Raw genomic sequence first — 17,740 nt, forward strand, 5'->3', positions numbered from 1 at the left:
AAAAAAAGAGCCTCCTGGGTTTCTCCTCCTCCTTTAGGGTTTATAATGCACAGCAGAACGGATCGGCCACACCTTAAGACTCTGTTGGCACATACAGCAGATGCCACAGTCAATGCGCTTGTAGCTCTTTCCTATCAGATTTTCAGTCACACCAAACACATGCTAGCCCAAGTGAGCTCCTTCACTAGGTTCCTGCTATTGACCTGCCTGCCAGCGATTGAGGCACACTTTCCACCAAAGCGCTCAAGGGGTTTGCTTGCTGCCCTCTCCCTTAAAAGTCAAGTGCTGCGATGTGTAACACACGCACACTCTTTCTTTGCTGCTGGGTTGCCTGAACCTTGGGATTGCATCCCAGTGGTCTCAAGTTCTGGGCAGCTGAAGTATTTCCTGAGACCTTGTTAGTACTCCTGGAGGATGCTTTGAGGCAGTCACTGGGCATGCCTGGAGTATGAGTAGAGAATCCCTGATCATCTCCGCAGAGTTACCTTGTCCTATTTGTGTGTGTGTGTGTGTGTGTGTGTGTGTGTGTGTGTGTGTGTGAAGATCAGCTGGCTTCATACTGAGGAGTCTGGAAATGAACCTGTTGTGGTGTCAAGGCATAGGAGTTGGGTCATGCTATACTCTCTCAGTGTTGGGGTGCTTTCGGACCTTTCTGATTTAGGAAAGTACTCCCGTAGAGGGAACAGTTTTTTGGGAACCACGGCTGTAGAAACAGGGTTGCAGGTTTCATTGTTGGCAGCTTCACATTCGACAAAGATTCGGGGGAAGAGACTGAGACTAGTGAAGGATTGGTGTGCGTGGAGTTGCAGGGTGCTGTACTGGGGGATGTGGGAAACTCGGGAGAGTCACGTGTGTTCTAACTTAATCCTAATCTCTCCCCCACTTCCTTGTTGGAGCGCTTCTTGAGAACCTGCTAGTTCTTAGCCTCTGTTAGACACACTGTTTTACTTCCAACTAGCATATCGGGCTGTTAATGACCAGCAAGCGATTCAGACCAGGATCCCTGGGGGAGAGACTTCAGTGTTGGTGTGGAGGCTTGTTATATTGTTCTATTTTTCTTTTTCTCGAATTTTGTGTGCAGGTCCGACCCCCACCTCGTAACACACATGATTTAGCTATTTTACATCATTCTTTATCCAGAGCCCTGAAACTGAACATAAAGCCATATATTAGATTGAGGTTAGAAGAGGTGGCGACTGTTTATTTAAGGTGATAAAATGGTCCATCAGCAGTAATCTCCATCGATATGTGCCACCAGGAGATGAAGGATGAGGGGACAAGCCACAATTAATTGCCCTATAGTTTTGTAGGAGAGAGTGGAGCCAGCCCAGACCTGCTTCGATCTTCGCTCGCTGCTTCTATTCATCATCTCTGCCTTGTATATGGTGGCCTCGCAGGGGCAGAGGGCGGCCAGGTTTATCTCCGTGCAATATTCTCTCACCCTCACACCCTGGCGCTATCATTTAATTTATTAATACAGTCACCAGGAGACAAATAAAATCCACATTTTCTCCCTCCCTCTTTTTTTTTTCCTCCCCCTTTGTCTCTTTCATTGGTTCCTGGGCCAAGCCAGCAGGCTGGACTGAGAAAGCCCAGGGATTTTGCATGCTGCCGGCAGCCCGAATCTTCAGAGCATCCGTATGAGCTAGGCCGCTACCACGGACTTTTCTTCCTGGTGGCCACTCCTGCGAGCCCTTTGAGGCTAGAAGCTGGGTGAGGCCTTTTAAACGGAATCCTTCGGAGGCAGGCAGGCGAAGGCTTCCCGTCAGCTGTGCTTCACTCTTTGTCCCCATCCAGCATCCGGGAACGAAGGGCACGAGCCCTAGAGAGTACTTCAGAGTGAGGCTCCTGGCGGGCCCGGCTGCCCTAGGACGCCCCCCGACCCCCAGGCCACCATGCCTCCTTCCCCAGGGGCTTTGGTCTCTGAGTTGCCAGCAGGCGGCACTCCGGGGACCGATCAATGCCTCCTGGCCCCTCAGGGCTTGGCCTTCTGGACTAAGGGCTGCGACCCGTCTGCTGCTCAGAACGATAGAAGGATTTACAGCTTGAGCGCGGGGGTCCAGCTCAGCAGGCTTCTAAGTTACTCTTTGGTTTCCTTAACCGAGGGATGTAAGCACAGGAGAAGCTTCTGCACTGTAAGCCTAGTGTGGAGAGAGCCCCACTCAACCTCTCAGGGTCTTCAGCAGACAGCAAACCCCCTGAAATGTTTCACCTTTCCTTAAAATGAGAAAATAGACTTGCTGTTCTACTTTGTATAGGGTTCATTTGAAGAGTTTTTTTTTTTTTTTAAATAGTACATGTAGTTGAAAACAACAACCAAAAAAACCTCTGAAAACATTCACACAGTAAGAAGGGTTGAAATGAAGTGAAGGCCTGCTTTGACCTTCTGAGGTCAGTAGGTAGGCAAGAGCTGTAAGCCACCTTCACCCCCTTTCCTTACTCAAAGCCCCTAGACAGATGTGCTCCGAAAAAGATCTGGATTGCTGGAATTCCATACTGTACAGTGACATTTGAAAACATCTTGTGTATAACTGTAAACTTGTACAAAAATCCCTGGTTCTTAAGGCCTGCACTGCCGTGTAGGGAGAAGTTGGAGGACCTAGCTGGCTTCTCTTTCAAACCTTTCTATGTGGGTGTTTGTGGCTCACAGGCTAGAAAATACTATGTTTGCCAACTTGTGACTATGTGTCAATCTCGAGAAAAAAGTCACTTGTTTAAAACTTCCCCAGGCTCCTCTGGGACCCCCAGACAGGTTAGAAATAAATATTTTCAAGTCCAAGAGATTTTTGCTTGCGGTAAAAATGTTGGAGACTAGACATAACTTTATTCTGATGGTGACTGCTCAACTTTTCTAGCGAAATATTTTTTAATTTTTATTAAGACACTTATTAAATGAACAAATTAGCCTGGATGAGGCTTGCCCACATTTGTGAATGTATGATATAGTCTTCTAGAACTGGGGGGAGCCTCGGTTTTTTGTTTTTTGTTTTTGTACTCTACAAAATGCTACTTTTAAAGTATGCTGTGGAGAACAATCAAACCTAACACACTGAAGAGAGCTCCAGAAACAAGTTAGCTGCCATTCTTTCAAATATTATTGAAGTGTGTTTCTTGTCTTCAGTGGGGGCAGTGGCTGGAGTTAATTGCTTCTAATCGGTTTATCCCACATACATGATGAGACTCTACATGTAGAGAAGTGGGAGTTGATAGAATTTTTGGCACAGGCTATTAGGTTGTGAGTTTTTTTTTTTTTTTTTTCCTGTCTCTCACTCTTTACTTAATTGAATGAACCAGAAAAGAAAAATCAGTTAAGCACTCCCTGGGTGATTTATATTTATTTTCATGGGCACGTTGCCTTTTCTCATTGTCATTTTTCTAAGAACTATTTTTTTGCTCAGGTGGTGAAAGGTCATTTTAACGTGTCTGTGAAAGCAGACGCATTGAAATTATGGACGCTGGGCTATTTATTTCCCTATTCTTATACTTTAGCTCCCTCAAGCCCATGAGTGTGGAAGAGAGAACTACCTCTATAACTATAACTCAATCATGCCGGAGTTCTTTCCTGGCCCCCAAATGGTTACATCAGTAAACTCTTTCAATTCTATCGATCGAGTCATGAGTTGGTATATAAAATTCTCCTAGCCCTCATTAGTCTTCCTAAATCTCTGCATTTGAAGGCTTTGGAGTCAGGCAGAGTGAATCTTTCTGCTGTCTCTTTCTAGTTTCTTGGCCCTTGGTCCAGTAGCAGTGCTCCCGAGATGTCTTTTGCTTCATCAGCAAAAATGGAAATTGTGGTACTTAGAAACCGGGAATGGCAGTTGGGTGCAAGGCCCGGGGGTGGGGGTGAGTGAGGGGGGTGGGGGAGATGGCACCACCTAGAAGGCACTCGGGAATATTGTTGTCATTTTGTTTCTGCGGTGTCTTCTTCTTGTTGTTCACAAGGAAAGGCATGAGAGGCTGAGTGAAATATATATGTTTCTGAAGATGAGATGGGAGTGTTGCCTACTTCCACCTAGGCCCTGGGGTCAAAAGTGGAGTCTGGATAAGTCTTCACGTTAGTGTGTGATGCTGAAGGAGGAGAGGCATACCTGCAGAAAACAGGGTGTTGGTTCTCAAAGAGGTCTTGGGGACAGCCACTAAGAAGTTGTAACCAACAGGTCTCCTCACTCCTTGGCCAATCATAGCTGGACCAGAGTGGCTGCCTACTGAGGGGAAGATACAACTCTCAGGTCAGAGAGGATGCTCACACATAGCCAACCATTGACCTTGCAGTCGTCACAGCAAGGGTTCGTTCTCTATTCTGTGTGGTGATTGAATGCCCCTTATGGAGAACTCTTCACTGATTTGTCTTGTAACAAGTTTCGTGGGTGGTTCACAGTTTCAGCATAGACCTGGCACATTTGAAGTGATCTACAAGGACTAGTTGCCATGGAGACAAGGGGAAAAAGTGCCAAGAAGCCCGGAGAGCAACTCTGGTACCCTGCTAGCGGGCTCTTACCATCTCCACAGGTTCAGGAGCACCAAGTGTCAGGGTCAGTGCCACAGGGCTCGGCAGCAGAAGAACCCTGAGCGTCCCCAGGGAGGCTGGACTCAAGTCCTCTGCAGAGGCCTGCCTCACCAGGGGGCAGACACAGCGGCTCCGCCAGGCCCATTAATAACCCTTAGGCTCTGCGATTCCGACAGCGTGGTGGCTGAAAGCTTAGCTCCTAGAGGCTGCCTGGCCTTTTCCACCTAGATCGAGTCAAACAACACTGGGTGCCCTGGAGCAGCACGCCTGGAGTGTAGGAATCTCCTTGTGTGATGTCTGCCCTGGGGGCAAGTCAGGAACAGCTTCAGCAACAGCTTCACCAAAAAGATAATCTCATTTAACATGTTCTCGGCCTCCCATCAGGCTCAATTGAATCATTACCCCGATCATTAAAGGCCCTTTACCCTGATCCTAAAACTTCCTATTTGGTTTGGTCTCTGGGAAGAACTTGCACACACAATCACCACTGACAATGTTTCCCGCCCCCCCCCCGCCCCTCCCTACTTCCATCCTCCCTGTTCCCGTTCATCTTTGATGGGTGAACTCGCTGGAATGGGTGCTGGACAGAGACTGGGGTCCTAGCTCCTAAAGGACAGGGATGGGAGCTTGCGCTCCCGAGGTAGCGTAGGAAGCTTCAGAGTCCAGTGTTTGTACCTGTCACTCCTGCTTTGTTAGCCCAAAGGCAGAAGCAAATACTCTCTGAGACGTCAGAGCACTATCTGCGACTATTTGAGATAAATGGTCGGATGAGAGACAGACTTCTTACACGAAAGAAGATAAGCACACCCTGAGACACTGGCTAGAGGGAAGGCAAAAGAACGCGTGCGGGGTAGAGAGAGAAGCTGAGATGCAGGGGAGCTGGGCAGGAAGCAAAAGTCGAGGGCGTGCACACCTAGCTATCCAAACCTAGTATCGAAGCTTTGCCTGTATCTCAGCAGGCGAGTTTGAGTGTTGCGAATCCCCAGGGAGGGAGTGGCACAAGTTCCTTCCCGACTTCCTGTGGCGTTGGCGCCTTTCAGGTGTCCCATCCCCAACAGGTGGCTTACCTGATGCAGTTTAGGGAATTACTCGAGGATTTCCCTCTCCCCCCTTCCCCCCCCCAAAAAAAGACCAGGTTAACGCTCTCCCTTCCCTCCTTCCCCGGTGTCACCCACAGGTTGCGACATGTGCGCGGACAACCGCAACGGGGAGTGCCCCATGCACGGGCCACTGCACTCGCTGCGCCGGCTCGTGGGCACCAGCAGCGCGGCGGCCGCTGCACCCCCGCCGGAGCTGCCCGAGTGGCTGCGGGACCTGCCGCGGGAGGTGTGCCTGTGCACCAGCACGGTGCCAGGCCTGGCATACGGCATCTGTGCCGCGCAGAGGATCCAGCAGGGCACCTGGATTGGGCCCTTCCAGGGCGTGCTCCTGCCCCCGGAGAAAGTGCAGACCGGCGCAGTGAGGAACACGCAGCACCTCTGGGAGGTAAGCTGCCCGAGCTGATCAACCCAGCTTGGGCCGGGTCTCAGGGCTCCACCCTCGGCCCCTGGAAACCCACCCTACCCCCACCCTCAGCCCTACTGGTGTAGCTGTGGAGAATGCGTTCCCCTATCTAGTGGAGGGCTGACGTCTGAGTACCTGCGGGAAGGATGCTGGCAGAGTGTGGCTTGCGATGGGACCAGTTGGCTCTAGAAGTCAGCCACTTTAACCTGCCTCTGTTCGAGCTGTCAAGGATTAGCCCCTAGGGCTTCTCAATCTTCAGGACGAGAGGAAAACAGCCAAACTCTCAGGGATTGTGTACGGGCAGAGGTAGAGTAGAGAGAGGCAGGTGATCTTTATGCCAGTTTCCCAGCTCCTCTTCCCATAGGTCTCTGCGCCTGGAGCAACAGAAGCAGAGAGAGGGCAGAGTCAGGGTCATTTTCTCAGATGAAAACAAGTTCGTGGAGATGCGGTGGAATGCTTGCTTACCAACTAAGAAGGATTTGGTCCTTAGCAGTACTTCAACTGGAAGGTTGTGAGAACACCTTTAATTCTATAGCACTAGCGAGGTGGAGACAAGAGGGTCAGGAGTTCAAAGTTACTCGGGCCTAACATAGCAAACTTGGGGCCAGGTTTAGGTCACTTAAAACTTCTCTCTCTCTCTCTCTCTCTCTCTCTCTCTCTCTCTCTCTCTCTCTCTTTCTCTCTCTTCATAAATGTTGAATGTGAGAGACCAACATGTTCCGGAACTTTGAAAGTACCCAACCTCCTTTGTGAATTATATTGTAAATCAAAACTTTAAAAAAATCTCGTTTCTCTTCTGACAAAGTGAAATTGTACAGCTATCAACAAAGTAGATTATCAAAACATGAGAGGTAATGGCATTTTGGTATAAATTAATCTCGACTATTATCTTAAGATAGTGTGTCCTCAGAGCTGCTTGGTTATTGATTCCTGAAGAGAGGGGATTATGATTAGATAATCCTTCAACTGATTTTTATCTCCTCAACTCACAGAGAAGGAGTTATGAAATATTAGATACTAGAGGACACAAGCTGAAGTGATGGAAATCTTTGGCCAGGTGAACTAGTGAAGAAGGAGCCATCAGAAATGTCAGGTCCTTAACGGCTGGGGACCAGGTTCTCCTGCACTTTAGTAGAGGGCTGATTCAGCAACAGTGGGCCTGCCTTCTGGTTACATGTGGCGCAAGGGCTTGTCAATGTGACCATTCTTGTGGTGAGCTGTCCCACTAAAACTTACAATAGAATCATCCACTTACATATTTGTTGGGCTCCCTCTGGCCAGCTTTGTATTAGGCCCCGGAGAGGGTGCTGTGGAAAACAGAGCCATTGTCCAGAACCCACACGTGACTCCTGGGGTCAGGGGGCTGAGGCCTTGGTCTGCAAGGTCTCCCCTGATGGAGGAGGAATGGCCAAGCGAGCATGCTGCCCAGCAGCCCAAGGTGAGAATAGGGCAGCCAGTGAGCCTCCTACTCTGCAGTTATCCACTGAGCCCCGGATCCAGCTTCCTTATCACTCCTAAACCGTTGTGGGAAGGCAGTCAGACATTTTTGTCTTTCTGGATGGAATCCCTGAGTGAGGTGGGGAAAGGGATGGGCATATTTATGTCATTAAAGGAGACAAACACCACCACCACTGACAGAAAAGTTCAGAAAAGTAACACAGTGTAAAACAGGGCAGGAGGTAGCAAGCGGCTTGCCCTGAAACTACTTGGAGGTAAAAGTTAGAGCTCTTGCATAGCAAAATTGACAAGCCAGGACTTAATGAGTCCACAGCTGGCTTGGACGACTACGGACGCCCTTCCTCGCTGGTTTTCATGTCTCACTAATTCAGCTGTAACCTCTTGTGTGCTTTAAAGTTTATGGAGTCCACCCATGCACCCTGCAGGCCCCAGCACTGTGATTAAGGACTACACTATCACATTGTTAAAGGTCTGCCGATGCCTCCCAGGGGAACCACGGAGCAGTCCTGGTACAGATATGTTCTATCTGAAAATGTGAAAGAGAGTCCCGTGTTCCTGCCCTCTGATGCTTGTCTATTTTTAGACTTTTGGGAAGACAAAGCTATAAATGTGGGGGGAAAAACATAGTTTTTTTTTTTCCTAGAAGGCTTTGAGAGATTGGGGTGTTGGCAAGAAGCCACAGCACAGGCAGGCTTCAACAATACATATTAACATTGACAACTATGGGGCTTTTCTGTTACACTTTTGATTAGTATGTGATGGAGGAAGAATTTTGTTATAGTAATGGGAGTGTTTTTCTTCTTTTCCCTTGATGTCTCCATGGATTTAAAGTGAGTTTCACCTGTTGTTTGGGTTATATGAGTTGAGTGTGTTAGGAAGATATATAAAGTTAGTTCTTTATGTTTAAAAAAAAAAAGAGGCCTACTAAGTTTGTGCTTGAATGATCTATAGACTCCCACCCCTGCTTTGGAACACAATCTATTTTTTATCAGCCCTCTGTAATAATAATTAGGATGACATACATTTGGCGACTGAAGGGATATTAAAATTTCAGCCATGTAAAATGTCTCCTGAGAGATGCTAAAAAATGTAACTGACTGGGATTATTTAGTGGCAGTAACTATTTGCAGTGACAGAACACTTTTTAAAATAGGGCACAGACTTTTACTAGTATAATTACTTTTAAGATATGAAGGATGAATGTCTGGGAATGTAGCTCAGTCGTTAGAGTGCTTGTCCACAATGTATGATAGCCTGAGTTTGATCTCTAGCACTGTATAAAACTAGACATTTTGTGGGAGGTGGAGGAGAATCAGGCATTAAGGCCAGCCTCAGCTACAAAGGGAGCCTGAGGACAGCCTGGGCTATGTGAGACCCTGTGTTAACAAAAACATTAAAAAAAATGAATAAATAATGACTTAAAATTTTTAAGCCTTATGATTTATGAGATATAATTATTTGAATCAAAATCACTTTTAATAACAGGGAAGTATAAACATTAAATTGCCCTTTAAATTTTAGACTTTAGGTCTGCATTCTATTTATTCTGAAAAAGTTTAATCATTGTTTATATTAGATAGAATCTGTGATTGGAGTCCACTATAGATCTTCACAATCTATAGTGAACTATAGGTGTCTAGGAAAGGTGTCACAATAGTTTTTTTTTAGTGACTCACAAAATAATTATTCACTTAAATATCATTTTAGACACCTGGAATATCAGGGTGACCTGAAGCAGATTTTTTCAAGACAGTTAAAAGCGATTGAATCATAGCTCCTTCATTTTAAAAGTCACCTGCACTCATTCCTCGTCTGAGTGTTCTTTCCAGTCCTTTGCTGAGCGAACATCTTCCTGTTTAGAATTCAGTACTCAGGTCCTGACAGATCTTTGCAGGGTTGCTTAGCTTTATTTCAGTACAATAAATGGATGGCTAATTTTTCCCTGTTACTGTTTCCAAGCAGATGATGGATTCTTGTTTCGGTTTACAGCTCATGGTATGATTCCATCTCTACTTTACTACGCACGTGAAGGGCTAGGATGGAAACAAACCAACTCACATAAGTTACTCCTTTTGATTATTCACTAAAAGCTTCGCTTCGTTCATAGAAGAGTTGTTACATGTTTGGCGTGCTTGACCACAGAGAATTTGTTTGTAAGCATGCTGCCATTTTTTTAGGTTAATATTTTCCTTGTATATAATCCCAACAGTTCAAAACTCGGCAGCACGAAGTTTAAGCAGCATTCCATTCTTCAAAGTGTTTTGACTCCTTAGGTTTTCATGAGGAGTGGTCTTCCCCCCCACCCCTAGTAATGATCTGAGATTATTAATTTTTTTCCAGCTTAAAGAGATTAGCAAGCTAAAACCAAATTTTAAAAAAAATCTAAATTAGTCTCTTTAAAAAAATATTTTGGCCAGTTTCTTTTGGAATTAGGATTTTAATGTGTTTTGAGAAATAATAGGTTTAGATACTTTAAATCAAAAAGATTACAGAAAACATTAAGCAGCCCTTTGCTGGCATACATTGATTCTAACAAGACTTGGACTCTGGCTTTAATTCTATTTAGGGGTGAGGGTGGTGTGGAGTGGGGGCAGTCTTCTGACCAGTCAAAGGGAACAGACTTTCTCAGCAGTTATGACTTGTAGATGAGAGCGAGATAACTTGATCCTAATGTGTTTTCTAATGAAAAAGTGAAAAGGCACAGTTGATTCCAACATTTATGAAAACATTATCTTGGTTATTAATGCGTTCTTTTCCCTTGAGATAAATTAATCTAGTTGTATATGGTTTCCTCTTTCTGCTTAACATCAGAATTTAATATGACTAGACCCGAGGAATGCACACAGTGTATACTTAGCCTTCGGCTGGAGTAAAATACAAAAGTTTAAAATAAAGTTATAATTCAAGATAAGCTACAGTTACACCTTTCAACTCAAGGTCTGATTTAACAAGAAAGTTTAGCAATAATGACAAAATAAATTGTAGCCATTTCAACCTAATTTTTTTCCCTTGCTAATTGAAATAATGTAATGGCTTATTAGAATTACAGTCAAGGTATTAGACAGGAATTTAACCTTGTACAGCCTGTCTTCCCCTTTGCTTGGGTAAGTCTGTATGTGTCGTTTTCAATTGCCCTCTGCTTAAAGATTGACTATTTTTAATTCAGAAAATCAAGGAGGATAGCCTAATATGGGCTTTTTTGTGGTTTGATTTTGTGCCGTAATATTTTTGACATGACAAGAGTTCTGCTTTTAAAGTAAATGTTCTTTTTTTAATCATTACTATTTAGCTTAAGTCAAAAATATTAATGAAAACCAATATTAAATATATATTTCATGCTGCTAAATGTTTGCCTTTCAAAACTATCATAGGTAATTGGTACCAGAAGGAAATGGATTGATTTTATTTTTTTGAATGTGCTGTGAATGCTTTTTATAAATGACTCTACCATACACACACACACACACACACGCACACACACATACACAATTTAGGTGTTGAAAAGTCATTTTGAATCAATACTCTTTTATTAACTTAAAATCACTTAAAATAGTTTCAGCGATAATATTGTAACTATAAACGCCACACTTTGTTTTATGTACTCTAGCTCATTTTGGGCAATTTGCAAGATGCCAGGGGAAGGGCAGGTTCTATAAATCTAGTTACATTGAACTAAATATCATATTTTTCAGCAATTTATCATTTCATATACCACTCTGTCAATTTAGTTGTAAATAAGTCAACTTCACAGAATTCAAGTAGTTTCCCCCTTAAAAATAAACCATTGTAATGTTCCTGGTGTGTTCTCAGCCGTGTACTCTAGCAGCTGGCCTACCTCCCTGGTGTTGCCTCATTGGATTTGAAGATATCTTTTATAGTGGTGCCCGTTTGATAGAGTGAGGGAGTTTTATAGTTTTACATAAACTGTAAAACCATCTGCTGCCTCTTGGGATGGTTCCCAGCATTGTGTTAAAAATCAAAGATGCAATGCTTCGCGATGGCTCTGACAGAGTCTCTTTCTAGTCCTTTTGGTTTAGGTCTCATAACAAGGTACTCTCCTTGGTTTTCCAAATCCCTAAGTGACTTACCTAACAACAACAATAACAACAACACTGTTTGGAAACTCTTGATCAGCAAGGTTTCATGTAAACATACATTTGTCATGGTTTATATGTTAGGATTAAATGCCTTATAAGGTTGATGTTCAGAAATTGACTTTTTTTATTGAGAGGATTTGTCCATGAGAAGAAAATGATTGACAAGTGTTTCTTGCTCCAAGCTGGCATCGTCTTCCTCTGTCATGGATTATTTTTATTCCTCTGCCTTAAAAGCCAGACAAAGGAAGCAAGATCAAAATTTTAAGGGTTACTGGGGAAGGCAAAATCCGCTATTCCCATCACAGCATGCCAGCAAACCGTCTGATGGAAATATTATTCTCAGAAACAGGCAGAGGTGCTGGCTCATTCCCCTGTGCAAATTATAGCAATTTTAATTGTTTGTGGAAAAGCTATGTGTGGCCTTAGGACCACAAATGGCTGTAGTGTAATTTTATGGGTTAAACACTTCTGATCAAGGGGGAAAACCTGCATTGCATGCAGCTGGGGACTCCTTCCCAATGAATGGAAGTCCTCTTTCTTCTAGGGATGGCTGTGAGACATTGGTGGTGTGCAGATGTTCTAAGACAGTTGTATATAAAATTGGAGCCTGCCTCTCTTTCCATTCCTTTCTGTTTTAGAGTCATATATGCTCCAAGATTTCATGAGTTCAGACATTTCTTGTGTATTTACACAAGAAATGCAGACTCGGGTGTACGTACTTAGCATAAAAGCCCAGGAAGCCAGAGACAGTGAGCGTCTACCACCTCCCTCAGATAAGTTACAGAATTCCATTATGCAAATTGTTACACGTGTGTGACAGAGGCTGACCTTTTGTCAGCCCTCTGTGTGTAGGCCCCGGGCTCCAGCCTAATGGCTCAAACCCTGATTTACTCACTGTAATAAGGGCAGGAGGTCGAGCTTGTCGGCTGCCTGTTCGTACTCTTCTTGGAGCCAGGTTGAAGGCTGTTAACACAAAGCTTTTCAAAGTGAATTTACAAGCAGCACCCCTGACAGAGGCCAATCAGTGCACCATAAACGTCAGGGCGGTGAGACTGAGCAGTAAGTAAAGCTCTGACAGTACACTATTGGCCAGCATCAATTGGCCAAAGATTAACCAAGATGAGTAACCTTTGTGAGGAGGGCTTAGGGGAAAAGCTAAGTGTGCAGTCTGCATCTCCAGGTGGACCCCGGGGATCCACCTGTTAGTGGACAAAGAAGGACTGGGGGAGCACACATATGTGTTAGCAAGACCAGCATCATCCACACTGGTGTGACTGACTGAGAGGTTAGTGTGTGTGGAGGAGCCTGCCGACGCCAAGACTTGGTTAAAAACAATCAGCCGACCACTACACCACCACCACCACCACCAACACCACCACCAACACCACCACAACAACAACAACCCCAAAAATAAAAACGCTGGCCCTACATTAGGCAAAAAAGAGAGACAAACCGTTTTGATATGAGTTGTCCAGGATACAGAATGTTTTTACTCTGGTACAATTCATTACAAGGTCATTTATTCAGATTCCAAAAATTCTGGTGGTGTTTCATAAACACACAGACACAAACACGTGTGCTCATTTGCTCCTCATGAAGCTCCGGAGCACAGAACTTTTGTGGAAGTCACTAATGAGCGATCACAGGTTGAGGGTCTGAATATCCATGAGAGGCGGTTTCCCTACGAGACGGAATGTTTTTATCATTTTGTGTAAAGACAGCCTAGACAACAATTCATTGAGCTCTGAGGGCATCAGCATTAAAATGGAGGGATCCATTAAAATGCCCTACGCAAGGATTTATAAATTAGGCAATTTCCTTGATTATTGCAATCATTTACAAAATTGATTGTTCCAGTGTGGTATAGACAGATTTTAGCAATGATCATTGACAGCGAGAGCATTTTCTGATATCTATAGCTCCTGATCACTAAAGTAGGTCACTGTGCCCCCACCCGAGGTTCCTGCTCTCAAGGTCAGGCAGATTTCCTAAGAAGCTTACTGCCAGGAAGTTTCATTTGTCTCCAGAAGAGACCCACCCATGTTCCTAGAGGAAGTGTGGGTTGTTTTCAAGGCTTACAGAGTTTGTTTATTTATTATTTTCATGACATCATCATACTAGATGCTTTAGCCTAGCCTGACATCCACTCCTCCTACCTCAGCCTCCTGACTTCATAGCATTATTTTTAGATTTTTAATGTGTTTCGGAGAGGGCATGGAAACTGGTGGTATGAAATCACTTCAGCAGCACGAGTCTTTGATATGATGCCCACTTCAAAGGAAATAATGTTTGCAAATTACAGCTGCAAAGTATTTGTTTGACTGAAGATCTGCACGTCAATAATTCGTTTTATTTGTTGGTCCTCAGACTTCTAATCATCCAATAGATATATCGTGGAGTCACTGGGTTTTAGGTCAATTAATTCTGAAAGGCATAATAAAGATGTTGTTACAAAGTGAGAAATGCTCAAAATGCAGCAGATTTTTCTATACAAGAGCACACTTAAGTTCACTGGTGCTTAATCACTAACCGCAAAGCATGAGTTGCTTTTATTCCTGAAGTGTCAGGGATGGGCAAGCCAAATGTGTCTGCAGGAGCATCATCCAATGAAAACTAGCCGTGTGGTTTATGCTTAGTACAAAATAACTGACTTTCAGACATTTGCTTTTAATCATTTTTTCTCTTTTGAAACATTTAACACAAACCAAGGCTTGTAAAATAACTTTTGGGGGGGGGGGAATCCTGACACTGCTGTACATTCAATTGGGGGTGGGGGGAAGAGCTGGTCTTTGCTCTGATTGTGAGTGTATAAAATTTTGATGTCAAGGTAGTTCTTTATTTAAAGAGGAGTAATGTGACATTTCGAAAAGTTAAGGAAATCGGTGGCACTTTTTGTTTATTTGGTTATTGCCGCTTGCTAGGTCAGAAGTTCCCTTCCACTTCAGTCAGCTGGAAAATTCACCGCTTGCTTGCAACTCTGATGAGAAGGCAGAATTTACACTCTAGTGCCTCTGCTTTATCTCTTTATTTTCATTTAAATAAAATTTCCCTCATAGCGGAAATTTTTTTGTTAAGTTTTTAAAAAGCAATGTGACCAGTCGTATCTCTATCGAATGAACTGTGAATGAAGCACCTGGTACTTTGAATGATTCTCACAGGGCCCCCGGACTATTATTTAATAAGCCATACCCACAGTAGGCAATTGTAAAATAATGTCATGGGATTAAGCCCATTTTATTAAAATGAACAGTGTTTCCCCCTCTGTGATAATTTTAAATTAAGGCTGCCTCCAATAACGAAGTGTCCTCTTTAGAAACGCTCCGTGTAATCTAATTCAGTAGAAACTTCTTAAGTGCCTCTTAATCGGAATCAAATTAAATGTAATCAAGGCGAGTTTTCAGCATCTTGGAAAGCCCCCAAAGCTTGTTAGCCCACTCGGGAACAGTCATGTTTATCACAGAGGGACAGTGAGTCCTCTGTCTGTCCACCAAGACAATGGAACAGTAGGCAGCTTCCTCAACTCTGCAAGTTTTAAGTGAGAATGCAGCTTCTGGAACCAGGGATGTCAAAAATATATAAACAGAGAGAGAGACCTGAAAACCAATCACACTCCTAAAAAAAGCATTGAATTTCAGCTCATTGTGATGTGATGTGATATTTCACTCTGTGAAATGGAAAATCTCAGTATTAAGTTTTAAGATAGTATAAGTGGCTTTTTGCATTAAAAGTAATTAATGTACATCATAAGAAATTCAAATCATATAGGACTACAAACAGAGCTGATGGCTTTCATAGTGGCCTCTGAAGGAGAAATAAGTACTAGAATACGCATTTATTTTATATAGAATAACTGTTTAGAGAGAGAGATGTTTGCACTATGTCCTTGATACTGCAAACAGCATTTGTATAGCAGCACACAGTGAGTTCTTTTTCACAGGCTATTCCACAGATGTTTAGATTTGGTTCACAGTGAGCAGATTTTGATTTTAAGTCTAGTCTCAGGCATCCATCACTGTACCTCTCTTGGTGAGAAATTTAGTTCAAAGTCTGCAGACCCTTTGATATCACAGAAACACTTCTGATGTTTAAATATGTTTTATGGCAGGCATCCTTAATAAAACTAGGGACCTTTTCAGACCTGTAAGGAAACTGTAGTAGTCTTCTAAGAAGGAGAGCAACCTCTTTTCTGTACATGAAGGGATTAACAACAACAACATCTAAAAAGAAAAGCATCAACATGTTTTGAAATGCTCTTTTAAAATATGAAGAGTTGAATTTATGTAGTTATGTGTTAAGAAACTCCTTAATCGCCGGGTGGCGCACGCCTATAATCCCAGCACTTGGGAGACAGAGGCAGGTGGATTTCTGAGTTCGAGGCCAGCCTTGTCTACAGAGTTCCAGAACAGCTAGGACTACACAGAGAAACCCTGTCTCGAAAAAAAAACCAAAAGAAAAAAGAAACTCCGTAACCTCTCTTGTATTAATCAGTATAATAGCTTAGTGTACTATACAGATCAAAGGAAAAATAGGTTGCACTTTTGTGCAACAATTGGGGAATTCTCTTCCACTGTCAGTTGTATTTTAGTAGTAAATTTTGCCTCTAGTGTATGCTACATAGATATAAAATAGTTTGAGCCCCTGGGTAGGGAAAAAGGTCAAAGTATTGTACCTTTGAACAAAAGACTCTTCAAAAAGCTGTCACTATATACTGGCACCAATAATGTTTTCTAAAGACTTTTATTATATATCCGTGAAAACAAAAGATCATATTCACTAGCCCATAATATGCATCTGGGATTTAATTACTTACAACAAAATCAGGTTTAAATAATACTTTGAGGCAATGTTCAATCTTGCTCACAAGTATTATGTACTAAAGATATATACCACACGTTGTAGATATGTTTGAAATTACTAGATGGCCTTTGTTCTTTTTATTTTATATTTTTATTTTTAAAATCAATACATATTATACATATTTTTGGTGTATCATATAATGTTAGATATATGTATACATTGTGTACTACTCAAATCAGGGTATATCTATGGCCTCAAATCAGGGTGTATCTATGGCTTCAAACATTAATAATTTACTTCCAGTGAGAATGATTGAAATGTTTCTAGATATTTTAGAGTATATAGTTCAATATAATCATGTAATCCATTGTTTCTCAACCTGTGAGTTGTGACCCCTTTGGGAGTCCCATATTCAATATCCCACATTAGGTGTTTACATTACAATCCATAACAGTAGCAAAATTACAGTTATGTAGTAGCAACAAAATAGTTTTATGGCTAAGGTCACCACAACATGAGGAGGGGCTGTATTAAAGGGTTGTAGCTTCAGGATGGTTGAGAATCACTGCTCTAGGCTTTCAGTCATGCAACATAACACTGGAACGTATTTCTCCCACCTGTCTCTGTTAGTCCACTGTGGACAACATCTTCCCATCCCTCCAACCAAAAGGGAATGAGTTCATGTTTACAACTCTATTTCTAGTGGAAGGTAAGCAGGATACAGATATTGGCAACATATAGAACATTTGGTCTAGACATAACATCGTTCCAGTAACTCAATGTGCTCCCATCAATGAGCCCTCCTGAATATAAAATGCAGTGGGAATGACTTTGTGACATCTGCTTCCAGAATCACAAGGAAACCCCAAGATACAAAGACCGCTTGACCAAGGACCTCAGATCAGGGGCAATTCATTAGAGTAGCTTGACACTGGTATTGAGTTCTGAATACATCTCAATACCCAGCACACTGTTACTTGTCAATAAATATTAAATAACAGCATATCATCCCAGTGGCACATTTGCCACTGCCTGTAAAAATAGGTGTGCTACTTTGTGTCGGTGCCCATTATCACGGCTCACAGATCCAATCAGTGTTGAGCCTAGAAAAGAATGAGAACTCCAGGTTGGCAATCTACAGCTAGAAATTTTGACAAAATTCTAAGTGCCAAGACATACTATAGAGAGGAATAAGTTAGACTAAAATCAACATTTTTCCAAAATATATGTATCTCATATCAATCATTTCTATTTCAGTACATGAAGGCCTTACTTTGATGAAAATCCTAACAGGCAATCAAAATAGGTCACAGCTGGGCCAGCAAGATGGCTTAAGCAGGTCATAGTCCTTGTTGTTAAGACTGACCATCTGGAATTT

At 43.0% G+C, this 17,740-nt stretch overlaps 1 protein-coding gene across 2 annotated transcripts in view; it reads left to right on the forward strand.

The window, feature by feature from the left end:
• The window catches only part of Prdm6 (PR/SET domain 6), a 105,816-nt gene that overhangs the window by 4,236 nt on the left and 83,840 nt on the right, over positions 1-17,740 (forward strand). For both annotated transcript variants that reach the window (XM_031365693.1, XM_031365692.1), the window contains exon 3: positions 5,685-5,992. In XM_031365693.1, the coding sequence (XP_031221553.1) occupies positions 5,685-5,992 (308 nt within the window). The remainder of the gene's footprint in view (positions 1-5,684; positions 5,993-17,740) is intronic.

This window comes from Mastomys coucha, unplaced genomic scaffold (genome assembly GCF_008632895.1).
Source record: "Mastomys coucha isolate ucsf_1 unplaced genomic scaffold, UCSF_Mcou_1 pScaffold13, whole genome shotgun sequence".
Lineage (NCBI taxonomy): Eukaryota > Metazoa > Chordata > Mammalia > Rodentia > Muridae > Mastomys > Mastomys coucha.